Source organism: Podarcis liolepis (assembly GCF_965112155.1).
Source record: "Podarcis liolepis genome assembly, chromosome: 1".
NCBI lineage: Eukaryota > Metazoa > Chordata > Lepidosauria > Squamata > Lacertidae > Podarcis > Podarcis liolepis.
Window position 1 is genome coordinate 4,023,378 of NC_139554.1, and position 24,075 is coordinate 4,047,452.

General features: G+C 48.1%; 1 protein-coding gene across 6 annotated transcripts in view; it reads right to left on the minus strand.

Annotated features, from left to right (window-relative positions):
* Window positions 1-24,075, minus strand: part of TRIM9 (tripartite motif containing 9) — a 72,272-nt gene that overhangs the window by 9,995 nt on the left and 38,202 nt on the right. The window contains exons 4-10 of one of the 6 annotated variants that reach the window (XM_083514897.1): window positions 21,006-21,116; window positions 18,514-18,667; window positions 13,586-13,731; window positions 10,506-10,644; window positions 6,710-6,898; window positions 1,615-1,650; window positions 114-137 (exon numbers count right to left, since the gene is read on the minus strand). In XM_083514897.1, the coding sequence (XP_083371023.1) occupies window positions 114-137; window positions 1,615-1,650; window positions 6,710-6,898; window positions 10,506-10,644; window positions 13,586-13,731; window positions 18,514-18,667; window positions 21,006-21,116 (799 nt within the window). Of the gene's footprint in view, window positions 1-113; window positions 138-1,614; window positions 1,651-6,709; window positions 6,899-10,505; window positions 10,645-13,585; window positions 13,744-18,513; window positions 18,668-21,005; window positions 21,117-24,075 lie in introns of all 6 variants that reach the window. The other 5 variants (XM_083514896.1, XM_083514898.1, XM_083514899.1 and 2 more) reach the window with 5 other exon arrangements.

Here is a 24,075-nt window from a genome sequence, read left to right on the forward strand (position 1 = left end):
TTGAGGACAACACACGTGCAGCAAAGTTTTCAAAACACACTCACAAACACACACAAACTGTTGCAGCCAGTCAGTAGGTTCCATTGGCCCCATGCATCCAAACGGACTCCTACCTGCTACCAGTTTTTTAATATCAACTGTTGTCGTTCCGAGCGAAAGGCATGGAGGGGAACAAATGAGAAGCGGTGTCGGCATTGACAGAGGACAAAAGCGCCAACCGCAAGCTTCATTGAAGCTTGGTCTCCTGGCTGCATACTTTAGTTTGCCCCTCCCGGCCAAAGCTGGCACATCAATTTGGCATTAGCAGAAACCTCGCACAGTTATACATAACGTGTCCCGGAGACCACACAGCTTTTGCAGACAGGGAAGGGCTCAAGGAAAGGCTACCAAATTCTGCAAGAGGCTGCTTTCCTTTAGCTCCTCCTGCCTTCCCACAACTCGGCTAAGAAACCAAGTAGAATTCCCCACCCAATTAAAAAAAGAAAAGAGAGAAAAACCAGGTCTAAATTTCACTTCTTCAAAGGGTTGACTCCAAGCTAGGTTTATTGGACTGCTTCCATAGTGCCATAACTCGATCCATCCCTTATGAGTTTCAGAGGCTCCGATGGACACCTTGAGCCAGTTGTGCTGTGATGAGTGAGTTCGCTCAGACCAGGGAGATCTGGGTTCAAATCTCTGCTTAACTATGCTGTGTCCAGGCAGGGGGCAGACTGGGGCAGTCACTAGCTCTAAGCCAGCCTTCCTCCAAAGGCGCCCCCTAGAGGCATTATAACAGGCTCTGCGAATTCATTTACCGTATTTTTCGCTCCATGGGACACACTTTTTCCCTCTTAAAAACTAAGGGGAAAAGTCTATGCAGCCTATGGAGCGAATGCAGGGGGGAGGCAGGCAGGTAAAGCCCCCAAGAGCCGCACACAAGCTTCCTGCGGCTCTTGCGGGCTTTTCCCCAGGAGGGAGAAGGGACTGACGTGGCCAGTCAGTCCCTCCTCCCTCCTCGTAGAAAAGCCCGCAGGAGCCGCACGCTCCTTAAAGGGTGCACGGCTCCTGTGGGCTTTTGCGGGAGGTGGGGGAATTGCCATAGCCGCACGTAGCCTCTCCAGCTGGGAGAGGCTGCGCAAGGCTAAAGAAGCCAAGGCAGCGAGCGCGATCCATCCCACTCACTGCCTTGGCTTCCTCTTTAGCCTTGCACAGCCTCGCCAGCCGGGGGATCCCTATGGCTGTCCTGGCTTCTTTGCTCTTTGGGGCTGGGGGGGGAATAGTACTTTTTTTCTTGATTTCCCCCTCTAAAAACTAGGTGTGTCTTGTGATCCTGTGCGTCCTATAGAGCGAAAAATACGGTATATTATTATGAGTTGGTGGCTTTGCCCTCTAGCTAAAAACAGCTGTTTCTCATTTCAGCATCGCTTCCTGGGCTGCCTCCCCTCTTCCCCCACCCCTCAAAGGTGTTACAGACAAGGTAAGGGGGGACAGACTGGACCAAACATAGTGTTAGTTTAAACATCGGGTGTATAGCTGGGGGTCTCTCCTTGTCACGTACGAATGGGGGGAGTCGAGGGTTAAAAACAAGTGACCGAAACAAATGCCACCGAAATGTGGAAGGAAGTATATACTTGCCCAATTGGGAGAAAGGTCCTGACTGAGCCTCAAAACCTATAAAGAGATACACTGCATTTCATACGTCGACACGGAAAAAGGGCAACCGGACTCGGGTGGCAGGAGCCACGCAGCTGGGGCACCAGCGGGCGGCAGCCGCCGGAACGGACTTGCCAGATTCACTTGCAAAGCCAGAGGCCCACCATCAGAACCAGAGACATGTGCATTTCATGGAACTTCACCAACCTGCGTCTCTCCAGGTTAATTGGACTCCCAACTCCCATCAGCCCCGATCATCCTGGCAGGGGCTGATGGGAGTTGGAGTCAAAGCTCCCAGAGATGCCCATTCTAGAACCCAGGCCTGGCACCCCTGAAGTGGGTTGACAGCAGCGGATTCAAGGCAAACAACAACTGGCACTTCGGCCATGCACAGCACATAGCCAGTGGAACTCCCTGCCACTGGCTTTTAGACAACCCAGTGGAGAGGTCTATCCATCAGGCAAGGCCTCTTTCCCCCTGCCTTGCTCCACCCTTTAGTTTCTGCTTCTCAATTGGTATTGTATTATTTTATGTACTGTGGCTTGCCGTTGTCTTATTGATTATAGTTTAGAAATTATTTATTGTAACTGTTGAGTGGATTTCTGTTTAACTTTTATATGTTGATATTATTATTTTGTACTGTTCTAATAATTGTTGAATGTTACTTTTTGATGTAGGTTGCTTATTTTAAAGTTTTGTTTTATTATCACATTTTTTTATTGCATCGGATTGTTATAAGGTGTACATTTTTTCTTTCTTCAGCTTGTAAACCGCCTTGAGTATTGTAAGATAGAAAGACGGTATACTAATAATAATAATAATAATAATAATAATAATAATAATAATAATATCATCAACCATTAGCTATGCAACTAGAGCAGGCTTCCTCAACCTCAGCCCTCCAGATGTTTTTGGGACTACAACTCCCATGATCCCTAGCTAGCAGGACCAGTGGTGAGGGATGATGGGAATTGTAGTCTCAAAACATTAAATACAGTGGTGCCTCGCAAGACGAAAAGAATCCGTTCTGTGATTCTCCTCGTCTAGCGGTTTTTTCGTCTTGCGAAGCAAGCCCATTGACAGATTAGCGGATTAGCGCTATTAGCGGCTTTTAGCGGCTTATCAGCTTATCGGATCAGCTGATAAGCGGCTTAGCGGCTTAGAAAAAGGGGGGGGAAGGAAAAAAACCCCGCAGGAACTCGCAAGACATTCTCGTCTTGCGAAGCAAGCCCATAGGAGATTTGTTTTGCGAAGCACCTCCAAAACGGAAAACCCTTTCGTCTAGCGAGTTTTCCGTCTTGCGAGGCATTCGTCTTGCGGGGCACCACTGTACAATATTAAATACAATTTGATATATTGAGCATTCTAGTTTCAATGTCTGCCCCCCTTCCTTCCTATCTGTCCTACTTTTTCTTTCTATCCTATCTGGGTGGCCACTTGCCAGGAATTCTTTTAGCTGTGATTCCCGCATTGGAGGGGTTGGACTAGATGACCCTGGGGGTCCCCTCAAACTCTACAGTTCTATGATGGTGATGATAAAAATAATAAATTACTTATATTCTGCCTTTCCTCCTGAAGGAGGAGGTCAGGGCAGCAAACAAGTCAATAGCGGAAGTCAATCAAAACTTCTAAAAACAGTTTAAAAACAACCTTGCAAAAACAGTAAAAGAAACACCCTCATTTCTGCTTCTCCATCACTGTTCTTTTTCGTGTGTGTGTTGGCAAAGACTAGAAAATCACAGGGCCAGTATTAATGCATGAAAAAATAAAAATAAGGAGGCCTAATTGAGCTTGCATAAATCGGAGAATGAATTGGTGGGGGTGGAATTTGAGCATCAACGGAAGAAATGCACATAACCCTGATCCTGTGGACTTTAGCAAAAGCCTTTTAAATGAATCTGGACTCAAACCAACTTAGGGGATTGTGAGCTTCACATTTTTTTTGGCAATTTCCCATTGTGCAATGTCTCCTAAGAGAAGCAAAAGGTGTCCGTTTTAGGGAAGAGCTCCACCAACCATCTAAGGATAGGTGAATCTGAATTTCACACACTGTGTGAATTTCTGTGAATTTCCTCTTTTCCCACTCTTAAGTTCTCCACATTTCCACACCAGTTCGTGAATTTTTTAAAAAGACATTCTCACGAAAATTCCCCAGCATATCACACACTTGTTTTGTACGCAACGTTGTTTGACGTGTGCATTTTTGCAAAGCAATTCCTCCCGACAGAATGTGTTTTTATCTGTTATCTCCACAAATATATCAATTTCCCCTGAAGAGATTCGTTTTCATACAAACTACTTGGCCGGGGAACTGCGCTGCAAAGTTCAGAGAACGGCAAATCTCAAACGATGGCAACGTTTCGGTTTGCTTATTGTTTCAGAAAGCAGAAATTATGCAGGTTTGCTTTTTGAAAGCGAACCAAATCCAGTTTATCCCCCCCCCACATCCCTACCTCCACCCCACAAATCTGCCCCCCACCCAGCTTGAGACCAATTCACTCCAGAGATACAGACTCCAAGAACGTACAAGGAAGCAGGCAGAACCACCAACTCTTCGTACACAGGACACAAGATCAGAAACGTTCGGGGATGGATTATGTCGAAAGCCAGTCGCACAGAAGCAGTGGGATGGGGTAACCCATAAAAGGACGATGGGGAAAATATAATAAAACCGGGGTTGTGCGTCCAGCCCCTCGGTGTAGCCCAGCAACTAAAAGACTGTGCCATTCCTCATTCCAAATTATGGGGTGGACGGAAAGAAAGAAATCTATGTCAGGGCTATTCTCCTTTCGCTTACGCCGGTGTCAGGCAGGTGCCAATGGAGGTTACATCAGCGTAAGCTTGTAGCAACGGGAGAATCCTTAAAAAAAATAATGCAACCCAAACGGAAAAGGTTGGTTCTTGCAAAGGTGGGAGGGGAAGGGTGGGCTGCGGAGAGAGGGGGCACCCGAGGCCTTGGCACCGGAATTCCAGAATATCCCGCAGGAAAATGCATGTGAAGAGCTGCTATTACACCCCCAAGGCTCCGGACAGCTTTCTAGAACCTTCCTTCTCCTTGGTTGCTCTCTTGCTGAAGGCATCACAGTGGAAATCAGCTTGCCTCTTACTTGGCTGCTTCGATCTGCAGAAACTGGCACTGCTGCAGATGCCATGTAAGACCCATTCTGCGCTTGCAAGAACTTGATCTTTTCCTGTGGCCTACACTTCGGAACTCCCTGCCTATTGAGATCGGCCACCTCCGCTGTACTCTTTCTGGGGCCTGCTGAAAGCGTTTCTGTTCAAACAAGCCTGCCCAGATGTTTAGATAGCTGGTGCAAGCCTTAAGCTGCTTTTAGCTTATCGTTATTTTAAACCTTTCGAATGTCTCAAATCGTTTTTCTTTGTGTTATGTACTGAGTCAAATAGGATCCAAAATGCAGCAGTCTGATTGGTCCTAGAACAATAGGATTCAGGATGCAGCAGCCTGATTGGTCCTAGAACAATAGGATCCAGAATGCAGCAGCCTGATTGGTCCTAGAACAATAGGATTCAGAATGCAGCAGTCTGATTGGACCTAGAACAATAGGATCCAGAATGCAGCAGTCTGATTGGTCCACAGGAGCCACCCATTCCAGCTCCAGGTGGAAGTGAATCCGCAACCTGATTGGCCTACAGGAGAATCCCGGAATTAGCCAATCACGTGGGGCCCATAGTGTAAATAATGGATATAAAGCAGACATTCTGGGGGAACTTCCATTCCTCCTCACCACTATGAGCTGAATAAAGAGCATGAAATCCACTCTCGACTCCGAGTATATTTCACTTTGTGACCATTTTAATGTTTGTTTGTAAACCGCTTTGAAGTGTGTGTGTGTTTGTGTGTGTTTTGTTTTTTACAATCCAGCGGTGTATAAATTTTAGGAAACAAATAACAAATGAATGTGTGGGGTGTGGCCACAGATTCAATGTTATAGACAGTGGGCACCCATCTCCCACCCAGGAATTATACGCCTTCAGGAACCCCAACGCAGCTTGGATGTTTTCCTACGTGGCGGCAGCCAACATTTTGCCTTCCAGATGTTGTTGGACAACAGCTCCTCTGGCCACTGGCCAAGCCGGCTGGAGGAGATGGGCGCAGCCCAACATCTGGAGAAACCGCATTGGCTGCCCTGTCCTGCACCAAAACCTCTGCACTGGGGGGAAGTTTAGCCTGTTAGGGAGACGTTTCTTAGCCCAGTCTTCTTGCTGACATGCTCTGCCACAGTTAGTCGGTGTGGTGTGTATTCCAGATATTGATAGACTACAATTCCCATCATCCCTGATCACTGGCACATCTGTGATCTAACCTGCTTCTTCTGTTACAGCACCAATCGGGTGCTCAACAGTCTTGTTGGACTACAACTCCCATCAGCCTGCGGCAGCATGGCCATATGCTCCTGAGGGTGCTGGCTGGGTGTTCATGGGAGTTGTAGTCCAAAATATTTGCAGAGCACCAGGTTGGCAAAGGTTGTGTTATACCCTCAAGTTGCATTTTAAAAATCCCCAATCTGGTGGTGAAATCCAGTAATTGCTGCCTGCCCTGGGCTCCTTTGGGAGGAACAGCAGGATAGAAATTTAATCAATAGAATACTGTAAGTAAATAGTGTTTTTTTTAAAAAAAATTCCTTCTAAATGCTATTTGAACTTTGCACATTTGTGACTTTCCCCCCTTCTCAAGGACAATGCTGTTGACTGCAAGTCCACTTAAAGGAGACAGGATGTCAGCAACGATATCCGTGCTCGCTGGTGCTGTTCAAACAAAGTCTACAAACTTGTAACACAGAAACAAACACGTCACACATCATGTCTACATCCTCAGAGTTTCCTGCACAGTGGAACACGGGCCACTGACAACATAGAACACCAAGTCCCGTCTCACACGGATGCCATGGGCAGGGGAAGAAGGGGAGGAGGGCCCCCAAAAAAAATTAAAAAGAAAAGCAAAAAAAAAAAAAAAGCAAACAGCAACAAAACAAGAGCCGAACCCCCAAAACAAAAACGGGGGGACGTCCAGAAGCACAGCGCAAGAGGCAACGCCAGGCACGCTCGGCTCACCCACCGGCCGAATTCAGAGATTGTAAAGAAGAGTGCAAGCTCATTTGGTGGGACGAGGATCTGAGCTCAAAGTAGGATCTCCCCGGAAAGCTGTTTTGCAGGTTAAGGGTGGAAGAGAAGGGGCTGGATCTACGCAGCTGCAGCCTTTCCAAAGGCACTGGGAAAGTCAGGGCCTGCTCCTCCGGTTCGGAGTCTAGATGCAAGATCAAGGCAAACTCAAGGTCAGAGCTCCCCAAAGAGGCGATTTGAACATGGCACCCAAGCCCTTCCTTACCTGTGCAAGTGCAAAGAGGGGGGAGTCTCCCAGGGGGAGCGTGGCCCCTGGGGCAGAACGTCAGCTCCCAGCAGCGGAGGAGCATATGCCCACACGACCCAGGGCGGGCGCGTCCACCGAGGGGGGTGGGACGTGCTCCCGAGGGGGGGGCAGGGCACGGAGGGTGCCCTCCCAGGCGCGGGATAGCCGCTCAGGTGCATGGTGCACTCAACATTCGGTGTGCCGCCCACCGACAACTCCTAAGCCTCCTCCTGCTGCCCCTTTTCACCGACGGCTCGGGGTAGGCTTGGGAGTCGCGGGCGGGTGGTGCGCCAAATGCCGCCCCCCTCCGCGAAGACACCCAGGATGGACTGCCCCCACCACACACTCCTCCCTCCGCCACTGGCTCCCAGTTATGGCTTTACCAAATTTGGGGGGGGCTCACAGGGAGAGGAGAGGAAGGGGAAGCCCCACCCCACCAACGGCATTCTGCTAGTTCATAATAATAATAATAATTTTTATTTATACCCCACCCTCCCCAGCCAAGGCCGGGCTCAGGGCGGCTAACAAGCAATAATAAAAACAAGTTGAATGAATACAACTTAAAAAACAAGATTAAAATACAACAAATATTGAAACATTAAAATATTAAAATGCAGCCTCATCACAGGAGGAAAAAGAAAGAGGGGGAGGGAATCAAATTGGCTCCAAGCCAAAGACCAGGTGGAACAACTCTGTCTTACAGGCCCTGCGGAAAGAAATCAGATCCTGCAGGGCCCTGGTCCCATGAGACAGAGCGTTCCACCAGGCTGGAGCCAGAGTTGAAAAGGCCCTGGCTCTGGTTGAGGCTAATCTAACTTCCTTAGGGCCCGGGACCATTAGGGTGTTGCTATTTATGGACCTTGAGGCTCTCCATGGGGCATACCGGGAGAGGCGGTCCCGTAGGTACAAGGGTCCTAGGCCGTGAAGGGCTTCAAAGGTCAAAACCAGCACCTTAAACCTGACCCTGTACTCCACCGGGAGCCAGTGCAGCTGGAAAAGCACTGGGTGAATATGCTCCCATGGCAGAGACCCCGTGAGGAGCCTCGCTGCAGCATTCTGCACCCGCTGGAGTTTCTGGGACAGCTTCAAGGGCAGCTCCGTATAGAGCAAATTACAGTAGTCAAGCCTGGAGGTGACTGTCTCATGGATCACTGTGGCCAGGTCAGAGCAGGAAAGGTAAGGGACCAACAGCATTGGATGCAACCTTATATACAAAACTCTGCATACAGATCTACAAAGCTGGGTGCAAATCTATAGATATACACGTGTGTGTGCATGCATGCGTGTGTGCACACGCACACACACACTCCTCAGCCAAAATCCTTGAGCAAGCAAACCTTATCTTTTGGCAAGTAAGAGCCACGGAACAGTAAGAAGAGAGAGTGGCTGTGGGCTCTCGTTCCCTGGTGGTTTTAAAGCAGAGGTTGGGTGGCTTCAGGATGCTTCAGTTGAGATTCCTGCCTTGCAAGGGATTGGACTAGGGATGTAGGGCTGGGAGGGGGGAGGGCATTCCCAAGGCAATTGCTTCGGGCACATTTTTGGGGAGGGAGCGCTGCTCATGCCACCTTCCTTGAGCCGGCCCTTTGCAAGGCTGGAATATGATCAGATCCCAGCCTCGCAAAGCGGCTCAGGTAGGGTGCCTTGAGAAATAATAATAATAATAAAGTTTTATTTATACCCCACCCTTCCTGGGTCAGAAAACCGGGCTCAGGGCGGCTAACAACAGATTTAAAACACTTAATTGATGCAACAAAAACCAGCATAAAATACAGTATAAAAAGTGAATAACAATAAATTCAGAATTCGAAAATCAATTTAGGGGGGAAATTCATCCAATAAACATTAGACGATCACCAGGGCTAGCTGGCTAAATTAGTCCTACTTGGGCCAGCGAGGAGACCAGGGGAGAATTAGCTGTGGGGTTCCAGAGTGCGTAATCTTCATAAAAAGGGGAGAGGGAGGGAAGGAAGGGGAATAAAAGATCAGGCTAAGTTGAAATTGAAAGCCAGGCGGAATAGCTCTGTCTTACAGGCCTGGCAGAAGGAAGTTAAATCCTGCAGGGCCCTGGTCTCATGGGACAGAGCATTCCACCAGGTCGGAGCCATCACTGAGAAGGCCCTGGCCCTGGCGAAGGATAATCTGACTTCCTTAGTTCCCGAGACCTCTAAATTATGATTATTCATAAACCTTAAGGTCCTCTGCGGCGCAGACCAGGAGAAGCAGTCCCGTAGATGCAAGGAAGATGCCACGCACCATCCGATCTCAGCCTCAGCCTTGAAACCCTTTGCAAAACATTGCAAGGCCCTGTGCTGCTTTCGGAGGCTGGGGTCATTCCAGTGGCTGTGGTGGCTGGTGCTGGGCTGGTGCACAGCAGGCTACGTTCGCCCTCCAGACCCCCAGTGCGTGCCCCCCCCCCGGCGCTATGGATACATGCTCCACTGCTAGATTGGACTAGGGGTCCTTTCCAACTCCACCGTTCTATGATTCCATCTTGCCGAAGCCTCACAAGAGCTCACGGAGAGCAGGAGATCTTGTGAGATTTTGGCATGATCCTCTGTCGGAAGATGGCACTGCTGCCAGTGCTTTGTGGGCTCTGGCACGCAATGCAGGAAGAGAGGCACAGCGCCAGTGGCGAGGCGAACAGCGCAGGGAGGGGGTGGCCCATGCCTGTTCCGTCTCAAGTGGCAAAACGGGGTGCGCCTATCCCACCCGGATTAGGGGCTGAAGGGAGAAGTAGGAAAACGGAGGCCAAGGGGGAGTTTGAAGGGGGGGGTGTGTCAGAAGAGAGGGAGGCGGAGGAAGGCTTTACGGGAGCTGTTTCCCACTCGAGAGAGAGAGATAAAAGAAATAGACTCTGGGTCTCAAGGAGTCGCCTCTGTGCTTCAACAAAACACCTGTAGCTGCACCTGCAGACTCATACAAGGTGAAAAAGAAGTCAGGATTAAAAAACTGTGAACGATCTCACTGCCTGGGAGTGGGCTGCCTAAGCCAAGAAGCAGCCCCTCCCCAGAGAGAGGATGTCATCCACTCTAGGGCTGGTGCCCAGCAGCTCTTCCCCATCTTCTGACGTCACTGAATCACACTGACTGATGGATTTGTGGTTGCCCATTTGCTTTATTCATACGCCACTGCGCTAGAGATATCAGAGCGCTCGCTGCTGCGTTTGTTGCTTTTCAGCGCTGCTGTGATTGTCGCAAGCCGCTTTGAGCTCCACGTTCATTGTTGGAAAAGCAGGATGCAACTATGAAATAGAAAACATGGCCAACTGCGCGACACGTTTTTGGAACGGAAGGGGCAGGGAGGACAGAAATTGCTTTTGACGCCTTTTTCCCAGGTGACATTTCTCTCCTTTTTTGAGGGAAGGGGGGGTCTCCAGTTTAGCAGCCCAAACAAGGAAGGGCATCTCCTGCAAGAATTCCTAAGATGAGCCTAGGCAAGGAAGGACCCCCCTGGCCCTTCTTCAGTGGAAAATGCCTCACCCCTGATCCCGGCAGCCATGACTTACCCTCGGAGGTCTGCAGAACCAGCATCTTGCTGTAGGGGCTGACCCCGGTCTTGTTGAAGGCCTTGACCCGAGCACTGTAGGTGCTGTTAAAGTGGAGTCCATCCACAGTGCACATCGTCTCTTTCCCGACATATACCTCCTAAGGATACAAAGACACAAAGCTGATGTATGTGTGGGAATGTTCAGGGAGGCATATATTGTTTATTAATATCCTTTCTAACTCGTGCTAGCAGGTTCCTTTGCTTAGCAGAGTTTACATGCCCCTCCTCAGGCACAGCAGATAGCTGGTTGCAGGCTCGTGTGAGTCTCTCACTGTTATACAATTCAGTCTGTCTCAGAATGAATTGTATAGTATCTGCTAAGTAAAGGGAAAGGGACCCCTGACCATTAGGTCCAGTCGTGACCGACTCTGGGGTTGTGGCGCTCATCTTGCTTTACTGGCCGAGGGAGCCGGCATACAGCTTCCGGGTCATGTGGCCAGCATGACTAAGCCGCTTCTGGCGAACCAGAGCAGCGCACGGAAACGCCGTTTACCTTCCTGCTGGAGTGGTACCTATTTATCTACTTGCACTTTGACGTGCTTTTGAACTGCTAGGTTGGCAGGAGCAGGGACTGAGCAACAGGAGCTCACCCCATCGTGGGGATTCGAACCGCCGACCTTCTGATTGGCAAGTCCTAGGCTCTGTGGTTTAACCCACAGCGCCACCCACGTCCCTGCTAGAGTTCCTGGTAAATTCCCTTTAATCCCTCTTAAAAGAATAAAGAGACAACAATCTTATTTAAAGCCAATAAAAGAAGTTTACTCACATCAGTTCACAGTTGGATTCCTGAAGGCAGACTTAGTTACAAAATATGTACATGTGGATCTTCCCCATATGGGGGAATAATCCCAGTGCTTATGCTAGATGAGAAGCTATCATAGCATCCTAGCTAAAAAGCTGGTCAAACAAAGAAGGAAGTCAAAGAGAGAGAGAGTGCTGCGTGATTTGTGCTTTTTGTTACCTGGACAGGTAAGGTCACGCCTCCCTCTAGTCACATGCAAGGAAGGATGCTCCAGGCCAGGAGGAAACAGGAAGTTTCGACTAGCTGACCAATATCCCCTTGCATGTCCACTCTAGGAAAACAAGGAATGTTGCATTTGACTGCTCCCACAGGGAACGGGCCCTTTCAGGGAAGCTTTGCAATGCAGCAGAGATCTGGTGTGCGCAGTGGGAGGCAAGATCATAGGCCAGCCTTTGCCTGCCTGATGCCCTCCAGATGTTTCGTACCACTACTCCAAAAGTCCATGCTGGTTGGGGCCGGTCGGAGTTGTAGTCCAAAATATCAGTAGGCATCAGGTTGGCAAAGGAAGACGCTGGCTCAAATCTCAGTTGAGTCAACGACAATTGCTGAATGTCCAAAAAATTAGGATTGCTGGAAGCTGCCTTGTGCTTATTGCTGTCTACACTGGCTGGCAGCAACTCTCCAGGGATTCAGGAAGGGAGCCTTTCCCAGCCCAACTTGGAGATGCTGGGGACTGAAGCAGGGTGCTTCTGCATGCAGAGCAGGTGCTCTGCCACTGAGCAAGGATCCTACCTTAAATATATAGGGTAAACAAGAAACTGCCTTATGCAGCCAGGCCACTGGACCATCTAGGCCAATATTGTCCACACTGACTGGCAGCATCTCTCCAGGGTTTCAGCCAGGGGCATCTCAGGGGCATCAGAAATTGAACCTTGGACCTTCTACAAGCAAAGCAGATGTCCAACCACGCAGCTGAGGCTGCTCCCCAGCGAATATATTACATATATTTGTTTTTTTGATTGCTGCTCCTAAGAAAAATTGATTGTTGAGTAACTGTCCCTGAAACTCACAGCTCCCCAGAGAAACGAGGAGGCTAGGAAGCAACTGCCTTTTATTTCCAAGATGTTGGAGGCAGCTATTTTAAGCCAGCCCCCCCCCCTCCAAAAGGCATCTGTGCTGGCTTAGCTTTCCACCCACCCAAGTCTCACATCACAAATCTATTCTCGATTGCCTACGCACACAAAGCGTTTGTGGTTCCAATCTCTGCATTTCAGGGACTCGGACTAGACCCTTGGGGTCCCTTCCACCTCTACAGTTCTGTGATTCTAGGGTCCCAAAGCCACTTCCGCCCTTCCGAGGAGGTGAGGTTGTGGGCTTCACGGCCCCACCACATTGTGTGCTGGGTGGAGGCCAGCCCCCTTGCGATTGGGGGGATTCCTGGCCGCGTCACCCCCTAGCCCAATTGGCCGGTTCAGGGGGTGTGGCCTGCCCTATAAAGGCAGGATGGGGCCAGGGATCTCCCTCTTTGCTGCTCCTCAGCTGTTCTGGTTTCCCCACCCTTCCACCCTATAAGGTTTCGTTCCTTGACCTTGCTATGGACCTCGGTTGGTCGCCGTTGAGGGGCCTGGTAGGGATTTTCCCACTTGGTAAATTGGCACCTGCCACTTGGTTTTCGCCTACCTCGTAGGAAATCGTCACAACTTTCTTGGTATTGGTGGTTAGGCATTGGTGTTGCTCTGTAGATGGAAGAGGGGAGGAAGCGCCATCACCTGCCCCACATATTGAAGGGTAGTCCGGTAAAGGATTCCGGGGGGCGTGGCCCTGTCCGAAGCCTGGGGAGGTGAGGGCCTAAGGCACGCCCCCTATCGGTGACCCCAGGGGAGTTCCTAGTTGATGTGCATCAGCAGGACTCCCCCTACTGGTGGTTAACCCTTCCCGGACTTCAAGCGGACGGGCTGGAGTCGGATATAGTCAGTTAGGATCAATGCCTAAGCCAATACCGCTCATCACCTGTAACCAATAAAAGTTGTGGCTTTATTTAGCCCATTAACCTTAATAATTGTGTCATGTGTCATTATTTCCACCGGGGGGGACGGGAACTCGCCACGCAATTCTATTTGAGTTTAATGGTCTTTTAACGAGGTTGGGTGGCCACCTGTCAGTTGCATCCCTGCATCACACGGGGTTGGACTAGATGACCCCTGGAACCCCTTCCAACGCTAAAACCCGGAGCCAGGGCTGTTCTCCCTCCCACCCACCCACCCCTCAATGTAAAAGTGCCTCTCCATAAAACGTACCCTGAATTGACCACCGTTCCCATCATCCAACTCCAGGATGTATCCGTCCACTTGCACCGCGGAAAGTGGGGGCTGCTTCCATGACAAGGTGGCGCTGTTGTTCTGGGTGCAGCACTCTTCCAGCTGGAGGATTGGGGGGGCCGGCACTGGGGAGGAAGCTAAACAGAAATTAGTGTAACCCCGACTTCTACCGCCAGACAGGGTGGAAATCGGGGTCTCTGAGTTCTGCAAGAGTTTGTCGGCTTATTACCTATCCTTCACCCTAATACAGTGGTACCTCTGGTTGCGAACGGGATCCGTTCCGGAGTTCCGTTCGCAACATGAGCAGAACGCAACCCGTGCCTGCGTGGGTCGCAATTCACCGCTTCTACGCATGCGTGTGACGTCATTTTGAGCGCCTGCGCATGCGTGAACGGCGAAACCCGGAAGGAACCCTTTCCAGTACTTCCGGGTCGCCGTGGGAAGCAACCTGAAAGATTTAACCTGAAGCAAACTTAACAAGAGGTATGACTGTATTATAATAATAATAATAATAATTATTATTATTATTATTTATACCCCACCCCTCTGGCTGGGTTTCCCCAGCCACTCTGGGCAGCTCCCAACAGAATGTTAAAAGCACGATAAAACATCAAACATTAAAAATTTTCCTCAACAGGGCTGCCAGTCCTCTAAACGTCATATACAGTGGTACCTCGGGTTACAAACGCTTCAGGTTACAGACTCCGCTAACCCAGAAATAATACCTCGGGTTAAGAACTTTGCTTCAGGATGATAACAGAAATCGTGCTCTGGCAGCGCGGCGGCAGCAGGAGGCCCCATTAGATAAAGTGGTGCTTCAGGTTAAGAACAGTTTCAGGTTAAGAACGGACCTCCGGAATGAATTAAGCTGAGGCACCACTGTACCTCACTGTACCACAGCCATGAGATTTTCTAAATGTACTTGCATCTTTGCTACTGTAATTCAAAGTGTTGGTGTTGACCTTTAAAGCCCTAAACGGCCTCGGTCCAGTAGACCTGAAGGAGCGTCTCCACCCTCATCGTCCATCCCGGACACTGAGGTCCAGCTCTGAGGGGCTTCTGGCGGTTCCCTCACTGTGAGAAGCGAGGTTACAGGGAACCAGGCAGAAGGCCTTCTCGGTAGTGGCACCTGCCCTGTGGAACGCCCTCCCATCAGATGTCAAAGAAATAAAGAACTATTTGATGTTTAGAAGATATCTGAAGGCAGCCCTGTTTAGGGAAGTTTTTAATGACTGAGGTTTTAACGTATTTTCAATCTTTTGTTGGAAGCTGCCCAGAGTGGCTGGGGAAACCCAGCCAGATGGGTGGGGTATAAATTATCATCATCATCATCATCATTATCATTATCATTATCATTATCATTATGTTTATTATTATTATTATTAGTAGTAGTAGTAGTAGTAGTAGTATTGTAAGAGGCTGTCCGTGGCTACAATAACCCTTCAAGTAATATAAGTAGTGACGTTTCTGTACCTTGGCATTATATGTTCTGTTTTAATTTTTGTACTGGAGTTGTAGGTGATAGTCCTGGGGACCAGCTAAAACTTGCCAGTTTTTCTCCTATTCTAAACTACTGAGTGTATAGAAATCAGTAAACCATCTCATCTTCTTGTTCATTAGCCCCACTTTTGGAAAAAAAAAAAAGCTATAGAAATACTGTTATTACTGCAAACTGAGACCAAATTGCCAGTTCAGAACTTCCTTCTCATTAGCCGTGGGAACTGCAGTTCTCCACAAGCCTACAGTTCCTACCCAGGTGGCAGGCACCCTGAGCGTCGCCCTACAACAAAGCCTGTTTCAAGACAGGGGCCTGGCTATCCCTTCCCCCTTGCGAGGCTTTGAAGTGCCACAATGGCGCAGATGGGCACCTCGCACCTGGCAGGTCGCCCAGGAGCCAGCAAACATATTCTCTGCGGCCCTGCCTGTTGCTGTGTCTCTCTGCTCTGCCGCTCTGCCCCAGATGGGGCCTGTTGCGATGTGCCAATGCAGCTGAGCTGGCAAGGAGGAGAGGAACGGATGCGGAGGCAGCTGGGCATGTCGCAGGAAAGGAGGGCTGCATTGTGCCCAGTCGTGTGAATGCAGGAAAAACAGATCTTGGAATGAACGGCATGCAGAGGAAGGAGGGAGGCAAAGACTCCCATTTCTGCATCAGATTTATTTCCCCTGTTTCCTAAAATGGCAATTGCGCAGCCATTACTGCAGGCATGTAAACATGGGAATTTTCCACCCTGAGAAACCTAGATTATCATTCTCTCTCTCTCTCTCTCTCTCTCTCTCTCTCTCTCTCTCTCTCACACACACACACACACACACACACACACACACATATACCGTATTTTTCGCTCTATAACACGCACCAGACCATAACACGCACGTAGTTTTTAGGGGAGGAAAACAAGAAGAAAAAAATTCTAAACGAAACAGTGGATGTATGATTTTTGTGGTTCATGCTGTGGCCACAGACATGTGATCTGACAGTGAGTTTGGAGTAGCCCAATGCAAAAATCCTGAGGATCCATGTGGATCCGTGCTTTGTAACCACGTTTTAAGTGGGGAGGGAAGGAAAAGCACTCAAGGGACAAGGAGCACGTGTGGGGTGTGTGGAGAAGGATGCTGCTAATCATGCTATTTAGCGAGCTGAGTGGGGAGGAGAGAGGGACAGAGAGCCTGCTTGCTTTAAAGGAGCCAACCGGACAGGAGCCGCTTACACGAGGCTTACTCTCTCCTGCTTTGCTCCTTTAAAGCAAGCAGGCTCTCTGTCCCTCTCTCCTCCCCACTCAGCGGCTCTTCTCCCGCTTTGCTGTTTCAAAGCGAGCCACGGAGGAGGGAAGGAAGGGGAACCATGGATCCTCTGCTCACGACTGTAGCAGATCCCCCCATCATCCGTAGGCATTCGCTCCATAACACGCACAGACATTTCCCCTTACTTTCTAGGAGGAAAAAAGTGAGTGTTATGGTGCGAAAAATTAAATAATTTTAATTGAATTTTCTGTTTCACCATTTAAAATACTCATTTTACATCCTTAAGATATCAGTGACTTCCTTTCTTCTCTTTCCATGGTTCATTTTACAGATCATAAATCCCTGCACATTTTACAAAAAGCTATACCATTCAATATTTTATTATTGCATCTATCAAAACTTGTTTACACTGTTGAATTTATCTTAACTGCAATGGCTCCCGGTGGAGTACAGGGTCAGGTTTAAGGTGCTGGTTTTGACCTTTAAAGCCCTATGCAGCCTAGGACCCACGTACCTACGGGACCGTCTCTCCTGGTCTGCCTTGCGGAGGACCTTAAGGTCCACAAATGACAACATTTTGGAGGTCCCAGGTCACAAGGCGGTTAGATTGGTCTCAACTAGGGCCAGGGCCTTTTCAGTACTGGCCCCGACTTGGTGGAAGGCTCTGTCACAAGAGACTAGGGCCCTGCGGGACTTGACATCTTTCCACAGGGCCTGCAAGACTGGAGCTGTTCTGCCTGGCCTTTGGTGTGGACTCAGTCTGACCCTTATGTTTCCCTCCCCTTATGGTTCTGATCTATGGGGAAATGAGGCTGCATTTTAAATTGCATTTTAACCTGTATTTTAAATTGGTCCCCCCCCCTTATGTTTTTACTGTAATTTTACCGGTGTTAGCTGCCCTGAGCCCGGCTCTGGCCGGGGAGGGCATGATATAAATAAATATTATTATTATTATTATTATTATTAATGCTGCCAGCATTTTCAGCTGCACACATTTATTTCCCATATATTCAATAAACGTTTACCAATCTTCTCTAAATGTATATTCTTCTTGTTCTCTTATTCTATATGTTAAGTCTATGAGTTGTGCATATGTCCGTCAACTTAAGTTGCCATTCTTCTTTGGTTGGGACCTCGCTCGTTTTCCATTTTGGGACTAACAAAACACGGGCTGCAGTAGCAGCATCATACATAAATAACCTTTTGACTCTAGTTTTTTTACGAAAGTACTTTTAAACATTTTTTTCAATTCATTATGGATCATTTCCCAATACTCTTTCCCCCTTTTACAAGTCTACTGGAATGTCATTTTCCTAGCCCAGAGGCTACATCCGCAACTAAGGACATAAGAATGGCGCAATGAGTTGGTGCGTTCCAGGTCTGTTGTGCTCCTGTTTTAGTAAGATGGTGTTGTGAATCTCTAGGATTCTAAGAAGAGCCTGTTAGATCAGGCCGACTGGAGACTGGGGTGCTGGGTAACATTCCTAAAGAAACAAGTTAACATTACTCGTCTTGGTCCATATGGAAATGTTATCTACCCAGACTCACTAGCAAAGCTCGGCTTTTAAAACTGGTTCCTAGGGAACAGTGTTTCAAAAAAAAAGGACATTTAATTATTATGCAATTGTTAGTCACCCTGAGAACTTTGTTCAAGCATGGGAGATAACATGCCTAAAATAAATTTCTAAAAAAGGTAAAGGGACCCCTGACCATTAGGTCCAGTCGTGACCGACTCTGGGGTTGGGGCGCTCATCTCGCTTTATTGGCTGAGGGAGCTGGCGTACAGCTTCTGGGTCATGTGGCCAGCATGGCTAAGCCGCTTCTGGCGAACCAGAGCAGCACACGGAAACGCCGTTTACCTTCCCGCCTGAGCGGTACCTATTTATCTACTTGCACTTTGACATGCTTTCGAACTGCTAGGTGGGCAGGAGCAGGGACCGAGCAACAGGAGCTCACCCCGTCGCGGGGATTCGAACCGCCGACCTTCTGATCGGCAAGCCCTAGACTCTGAGGTTTAACCCACAGCGCCACCTGCGTCCCACGAAAAACCAAAACCATTTCTACCTTGCGGCTATTTTAAACCTGTTGTTTCTTTCCTCCCCCTCGTATTTTCATGCCTGGCACTCCTTCCAAACAGACAGAGACAGGATTGCTCTGACATTTACCTTTCATTTGCATGAAGTCCAGCTGGTGGATGGTCTGCAGCAAAGGCCCGCTGTCCAGGTTCAGATCAAAGTCTGTCGTCATCCTTGGAGAGAGGGTTCCTTTCCCCCACTGGTCCTCTGTCAGGTGGACTCTCCTTATCAGCGCATCAGAGATCTGGTGGCAAAGGAGACGGGTGAATCAGAGAGTGCGAGGCTTGGATAAATACAGGGTTGGAGAAGTCTCCCAGGAGTGAGGAAGGTCACAAGCCTTGATAGCCAAAATGCAAAATCCATCCTTAGACACAGGATACCCTTTGACTGCCATACACTTGTGGAATGTGAAACACAAGAGCAGTCAAGTACAACATTCCTAGAGTGAACATGTTTACACAAGGGGAGGAAGGTTTGTCCAGCCAGCAGGTCAACTTCCTGTTTCCTTCTGGGCTGGGACAGACTTCCTCTGCATGTGACTAGAGGTGGGTGTGGCCTCACCTGTGCAGGTAACGACAAAAGCACAGGGCAGGACAGCCACCTCTCTCTCTTTGACTACATGCACCGAAGAAGCAACATCTGCTTAGCCAAAGATGCTCTCTTGGCCTCCAGCCAAGAGAGGACAAAGGGACTGTCTTCTTAAGGGATAGTTTCCAGGTGTATGTTACTTTTCTAAGCTAAGTCTGCCTTCTGGGATCTGATTGTGAACAGAATGTGAGTAAGTAAACTCTTTTATACTTTTATAGAAGACTGTGTCGTGTCTTATCTTTTATGAGGGAATAAGGGGGAAATACCAGAACAGTAATTATAGAGCCTTTCGCATCCGCTGTGAGTTTAAAAAGGGGAATGTTACTCTGCTAAATTGTGAACGTGTTAACACAAGTTGGAAAGGCTATAACCAAGGCTATAGCCAACAGAGGCTATAGCCAACAGAGGACACTTGGATTATCCCCATATGGGATAGATCCACACATATATACTTTGAAACTAAGTCTGCCTTCAGGGATCCAACTGTGAACTGATGATGTGAGTAAACTAATAATAATAATAATAATAATAATAATTATTATTATTATTATTATTATTATTTATATCCCGCCCATCTGGCTGGGTTTCCCCTGCCACTCTGGGCAGCTTCCAACAAAAGATTAAAATACAATAGCGTGTTAAACATTAAAAGCTTCCCTAAACAGGGCTGCCTTCAGATGTCTTCTAAAAGTCTAGTAGTTGTTTTTCTCTTTGGTGGCAGGGCGTTCCACAGGCCGGGCACCACCACCGATAAGGCCCTCTGCCTGGTTCCCCGTAACCTCACTTCTGGCAGTGAGGGAAGCACCAGAAGGCCCTCGGCACTGGACCTCAGTGTCTGGGTAGAGTGATGGGGGTGGAGACACTCCTTCAGGTATACTGGACTTTTATATACTTTACACAAGATTGTGGTGTGTTTATTCTTTTAAGAGGAATATAAGGGAACTTACCAGGAATCTAATATTGAGAGGCTTAAACAAGCCTGCAACCAGCTTTCTGCTGTGCGTTTAAAAGGGGAATGTAAAACTCTGCTAAGTAAAGGAACTTGCTAGCACAAGTTGGGAAGTATATTAATAAACAATATATCCTCTCCTGCCTCCCTGAAGATTCCCACACAACAGACCTGAGAAAATTCAGATCACAGAAGACAAAAAGGAGGGGATTTAAGCCTTTGCTGTAGTCATGGGGAAATTCTCTCCTCTGAGGCTGCTATTTGCATCAGGGGGAAATGTTCCATTGATGCCAAACTCCTCTGCTTCTCTGCCTCCAGCAACCTGCATCTCCTCAGCAACTTCTCTTTGCATCTTATAAAGTGCATATTAAATGAAAAGATGCATTTAATGGTTCATCTTGTGCAGCTTCAGGTCTATCAAGCCCACTACTGTCTCTTTATACCAGCTGTGCTTTCCCCTAAGGACTCAGACACTTTGCAGTGACTCCGCCTGAGATCCTTTTAACTGGAGATACCAGGGATTGAATTTATGGGTCTTCTGCATGTGATGTGCTCAGTCCCTGTACTTCGCTCCGGCCATCCCTGATGGAATGTGAAGGACTGAGTCTTAAAAGGTTAAACAGACTAGCAGGTTTATCTTCTCAAGGCGACTTGCAAACAAGCAGTCAACTCCTCCTTTTTCCACCAGCGCCTTGTCCTCCTAGGCCAAGTAGCCTTGAGTTGCTTAGGAATGCTAGGTAGCATCATTCAGTAGACCGGTCATGAACACCACAATGTACAGTGGACACTCGGGTTGCAACCTGCAGCGTTCGCAACCTGCAGCGGCTGCATGCACGACCCCTGAAACCCGGAAGTAACCCGTTCCGATACTTCCGGGTTTCAGCGGTCCATCACCCAAAAAAAGCACCCCGAAGCGTCTGTAACCCAAGGTATGACTGTATACATGAACTCAAGGAGGTCTGAATTAGGGCATTTGCAGCGATAAGAGGAAATCCACGCTTCTCTTAGGAGTATGAACAGGGGGGGAAGAGAATCAAGCAGCAACCTGGAGGAATCCGCTGGGATCGTTCTCCTTGATGACCTCCAAGCAGTATTCCATGAGTCCCGTCGTCTGGCGTAGTTTCACTGTGCAGTGGGAGATCTGGTCCCGCACCACCTGCAACGAGACACACAAGACAGCAATGTTTCCACAGCTAGGAGCCATGCTGTTCTATCTCTGTACCATTGTCCAGCCCAGACACTGAGGTCCAGCGCCGAGGGCCTTCTGGCAGTTCCCTCCCTGCAAGAAGTGAGGTTACAGGGAACCAGGCAAAGGGCCTTCTTGGTGGTGGCGCCCGCCCTGTGGAACCCCCTCCCATCAGATGCCAAAGAGATAAACAACTACCTGACATTTAGAAGGCATCTGAAGGCAGCCCTGTTCAGGGAAGTTTTTAACGTGTGACATTTTAATGTATTTTTAATCTTTGTTGGAAGCCTCCCAGAGTGGCTGGGGAGACCCAGCCAGATGGGCGGGGTATAAATAATAAATTATTATTATTATTATGCATTCAGTGGTCTGTGTTGTCTGGACTAGGGATTCTGAGCCCTTGTGTTCTGATTCGATTAATAATAATAATAATAATAATAATAATAATAATAATAATAATAATTAATTTACCCGGCGAACAACAATAAAATAAGACAACATTCTAATCCAATCACAGAACATTTCAGGATTTGGGCCTCTGCCATTGGCCCTTAAACTCTGACTTGTGATTCGCAGCTTGGAAGTTTAGACAGCCAATCACGTTGAGAGTGGGAGTGGCCCAGGCCTCCAGAAATGTCTATAAGCAGTTGCTTTGCCCCTGTTGTCCAGTTCTGCAGTTCAATAACGGTTCTTGCTGTTATCACTTTGTCTTGCCTCGTGGGAACCCACCTATGGTTCAGCTTCTGAACACCAGCTGTTGGAAACAACAGGAGGGGAGTGTTGCTCTTGTGCTCAGGTCCTGATCCAGCGTATGCTCTTCTTAAGTTCCTATACTGCAATACTGCAAGCATCCAGTAGGAGGGGCTCGCACATTGTGTTGCTTCTTCGCGATTACATTTGACATTTGAGTTCATGCAAGTTTCTGCAAAGTTGCAGAAAAGGAGGACATGAAGTCCTTATCACACCGATTCCAAATGGCAGGCCAGATATCAGTCTCGCCAATGGTGGACTTGTGGAATCAGCAGCTATTGCCATTCCTGGCTTGGGAAGGTCTTGCCACAGTAATTCATGGGTCTTCTTTTTCCAGGACACGTCCTCGTTTTCAGGGGTTAAATTTGGAACAATTTGGGTTTCTTTGCTTTGAATGGCCATCATAGCGTCCTATTTTTTTTTGCTCTTCAAGATACGGCAACCCAAGTTCCATCAAGACTGGATTACTGCAATGCACTCTATGCGGGGCTTCCCTTGTGCTTGATCCGGAAGCTGCAGTTGGTGCAGAATGCTGCAGCACAATTGCTGACGGGAACAAGACATACGCAGCATGGAACATCTGTGCTCAGAGATTGGCACTGCTTGCCAATCCGCTACTGGGGCAAGTTCAAACTGTTGCTATTATCTACAAAGCCCTTAATAACTCAGGGCCAATTTACCTACGAGATCTCCTTACCCAACATGTGCTCCATCAACCACTTCAGTTGATGGAATTGGCAGTACTACATCTGCCACATGTAGTATGTGGGCTGGATGAATCCCAAGCTGGAATTAAGATTGCCGGAAGAAATATCAACAACCTCAGATATGCAGATGACACAACCTTGATGGCAGAAAGTGAGGAGGAATTAAAGAACCTTTTAATGAGGGTGAAAGAGGAGAGCGCAAAATATGGTCTAAAGCTCAACATCAAAAAAAAAAAAAAACGAAGATCATGGCCACTGGGAAGAAATGGAGGCAGTGAAAGATTTTACTTTCTTGGGCTCCATGATCACTGCAGGTGGTGATAGCAGTCATGAAATTAAAAGACGCCTGCTTCTTGGGAGAAAAGCAATGACAAACCTAGACAGCATCTTAAAAAGCAGAGACATCACCTTGCCAACAAAGGTCCGTATAGTTAAAGCTATGGATTTCCCAGGAGTGATGTATGGAAGTGAGAGCTGGGCCACAAAGAAGGCTGATCGCAGAAGAATTGATGCTTTTGAATTATGGTGCTGGAGGAGACTCTTGAGAGTCCCATGGACTGCAAGAAGATCAAACCTCTCCATTCTTAAGGAAATCAGCCCTGAGCGCTCACTGGAAGGACAGATCCTGAAGCTGAGGCTCCAAGACTTTGGCCACCTCATGAGAAGAGAAGACTCCCTGGAAAAGACCCTGGCGTTGGGAAAGATGGAGGGAACAAGGAGAAGGGGACGACAGAGGACGAGATGGTGGGACAGTGTTCTCGAAGCTACCAGCATGAGTTTGACCAAACTGTGGGAGGCAGTGGAAGACAGGAGGGCCTGGCGTGCTCTGGTCCAGGGGGCCACGAAGAGGCGGACATGACTAAACGACTAAACAACAACAACACATCTGCCACATAACACCCACTCCACATTTCTAAGAACTCAATTGTTTAGTATGGCAGCGCCTATACATCGGAACCCCCTGCCTCTTGTACCAAGCAGGGACCTTCACTGTATTCTTTTTGGTGCCTGCTAAAAACATTCTTCTTCAGGCTAAGCCTACCCAGATGCTTAGAAATGCTAATGTGAATTTTAATCTGTTGTAGTATTTCAACTTTTAGCATGTTGAAAAGGATTGCAAATGTTTCTTGGTTTTATTGCTTTATCTTTTTGTAAGCCGCTTTGTGGTTTGTTTTATTGGTTTATTTTTACAAACAACCAGTTTATAAATTTTATGAAATAAATATAAATGAGATATACAGACACAGTTCTGAGTAGCATTCCCTTTTTAAAAAAACCTGAAGTCAATGTGTTCCCAGTAACTTGCTCCCCTTTGCAAATGTTGATGCCGACTCTCAATGTTCAAATATTTGCCAGTTGCTTGGTGTCTACATTAATGGTATTCGATTTCAATGTTTGCTACCTGGTGGTAGGCAGTTGTCATGCAGTGGTATTCGGGTGCTTAATTTATTACAGGGCATGCAATGGCATTC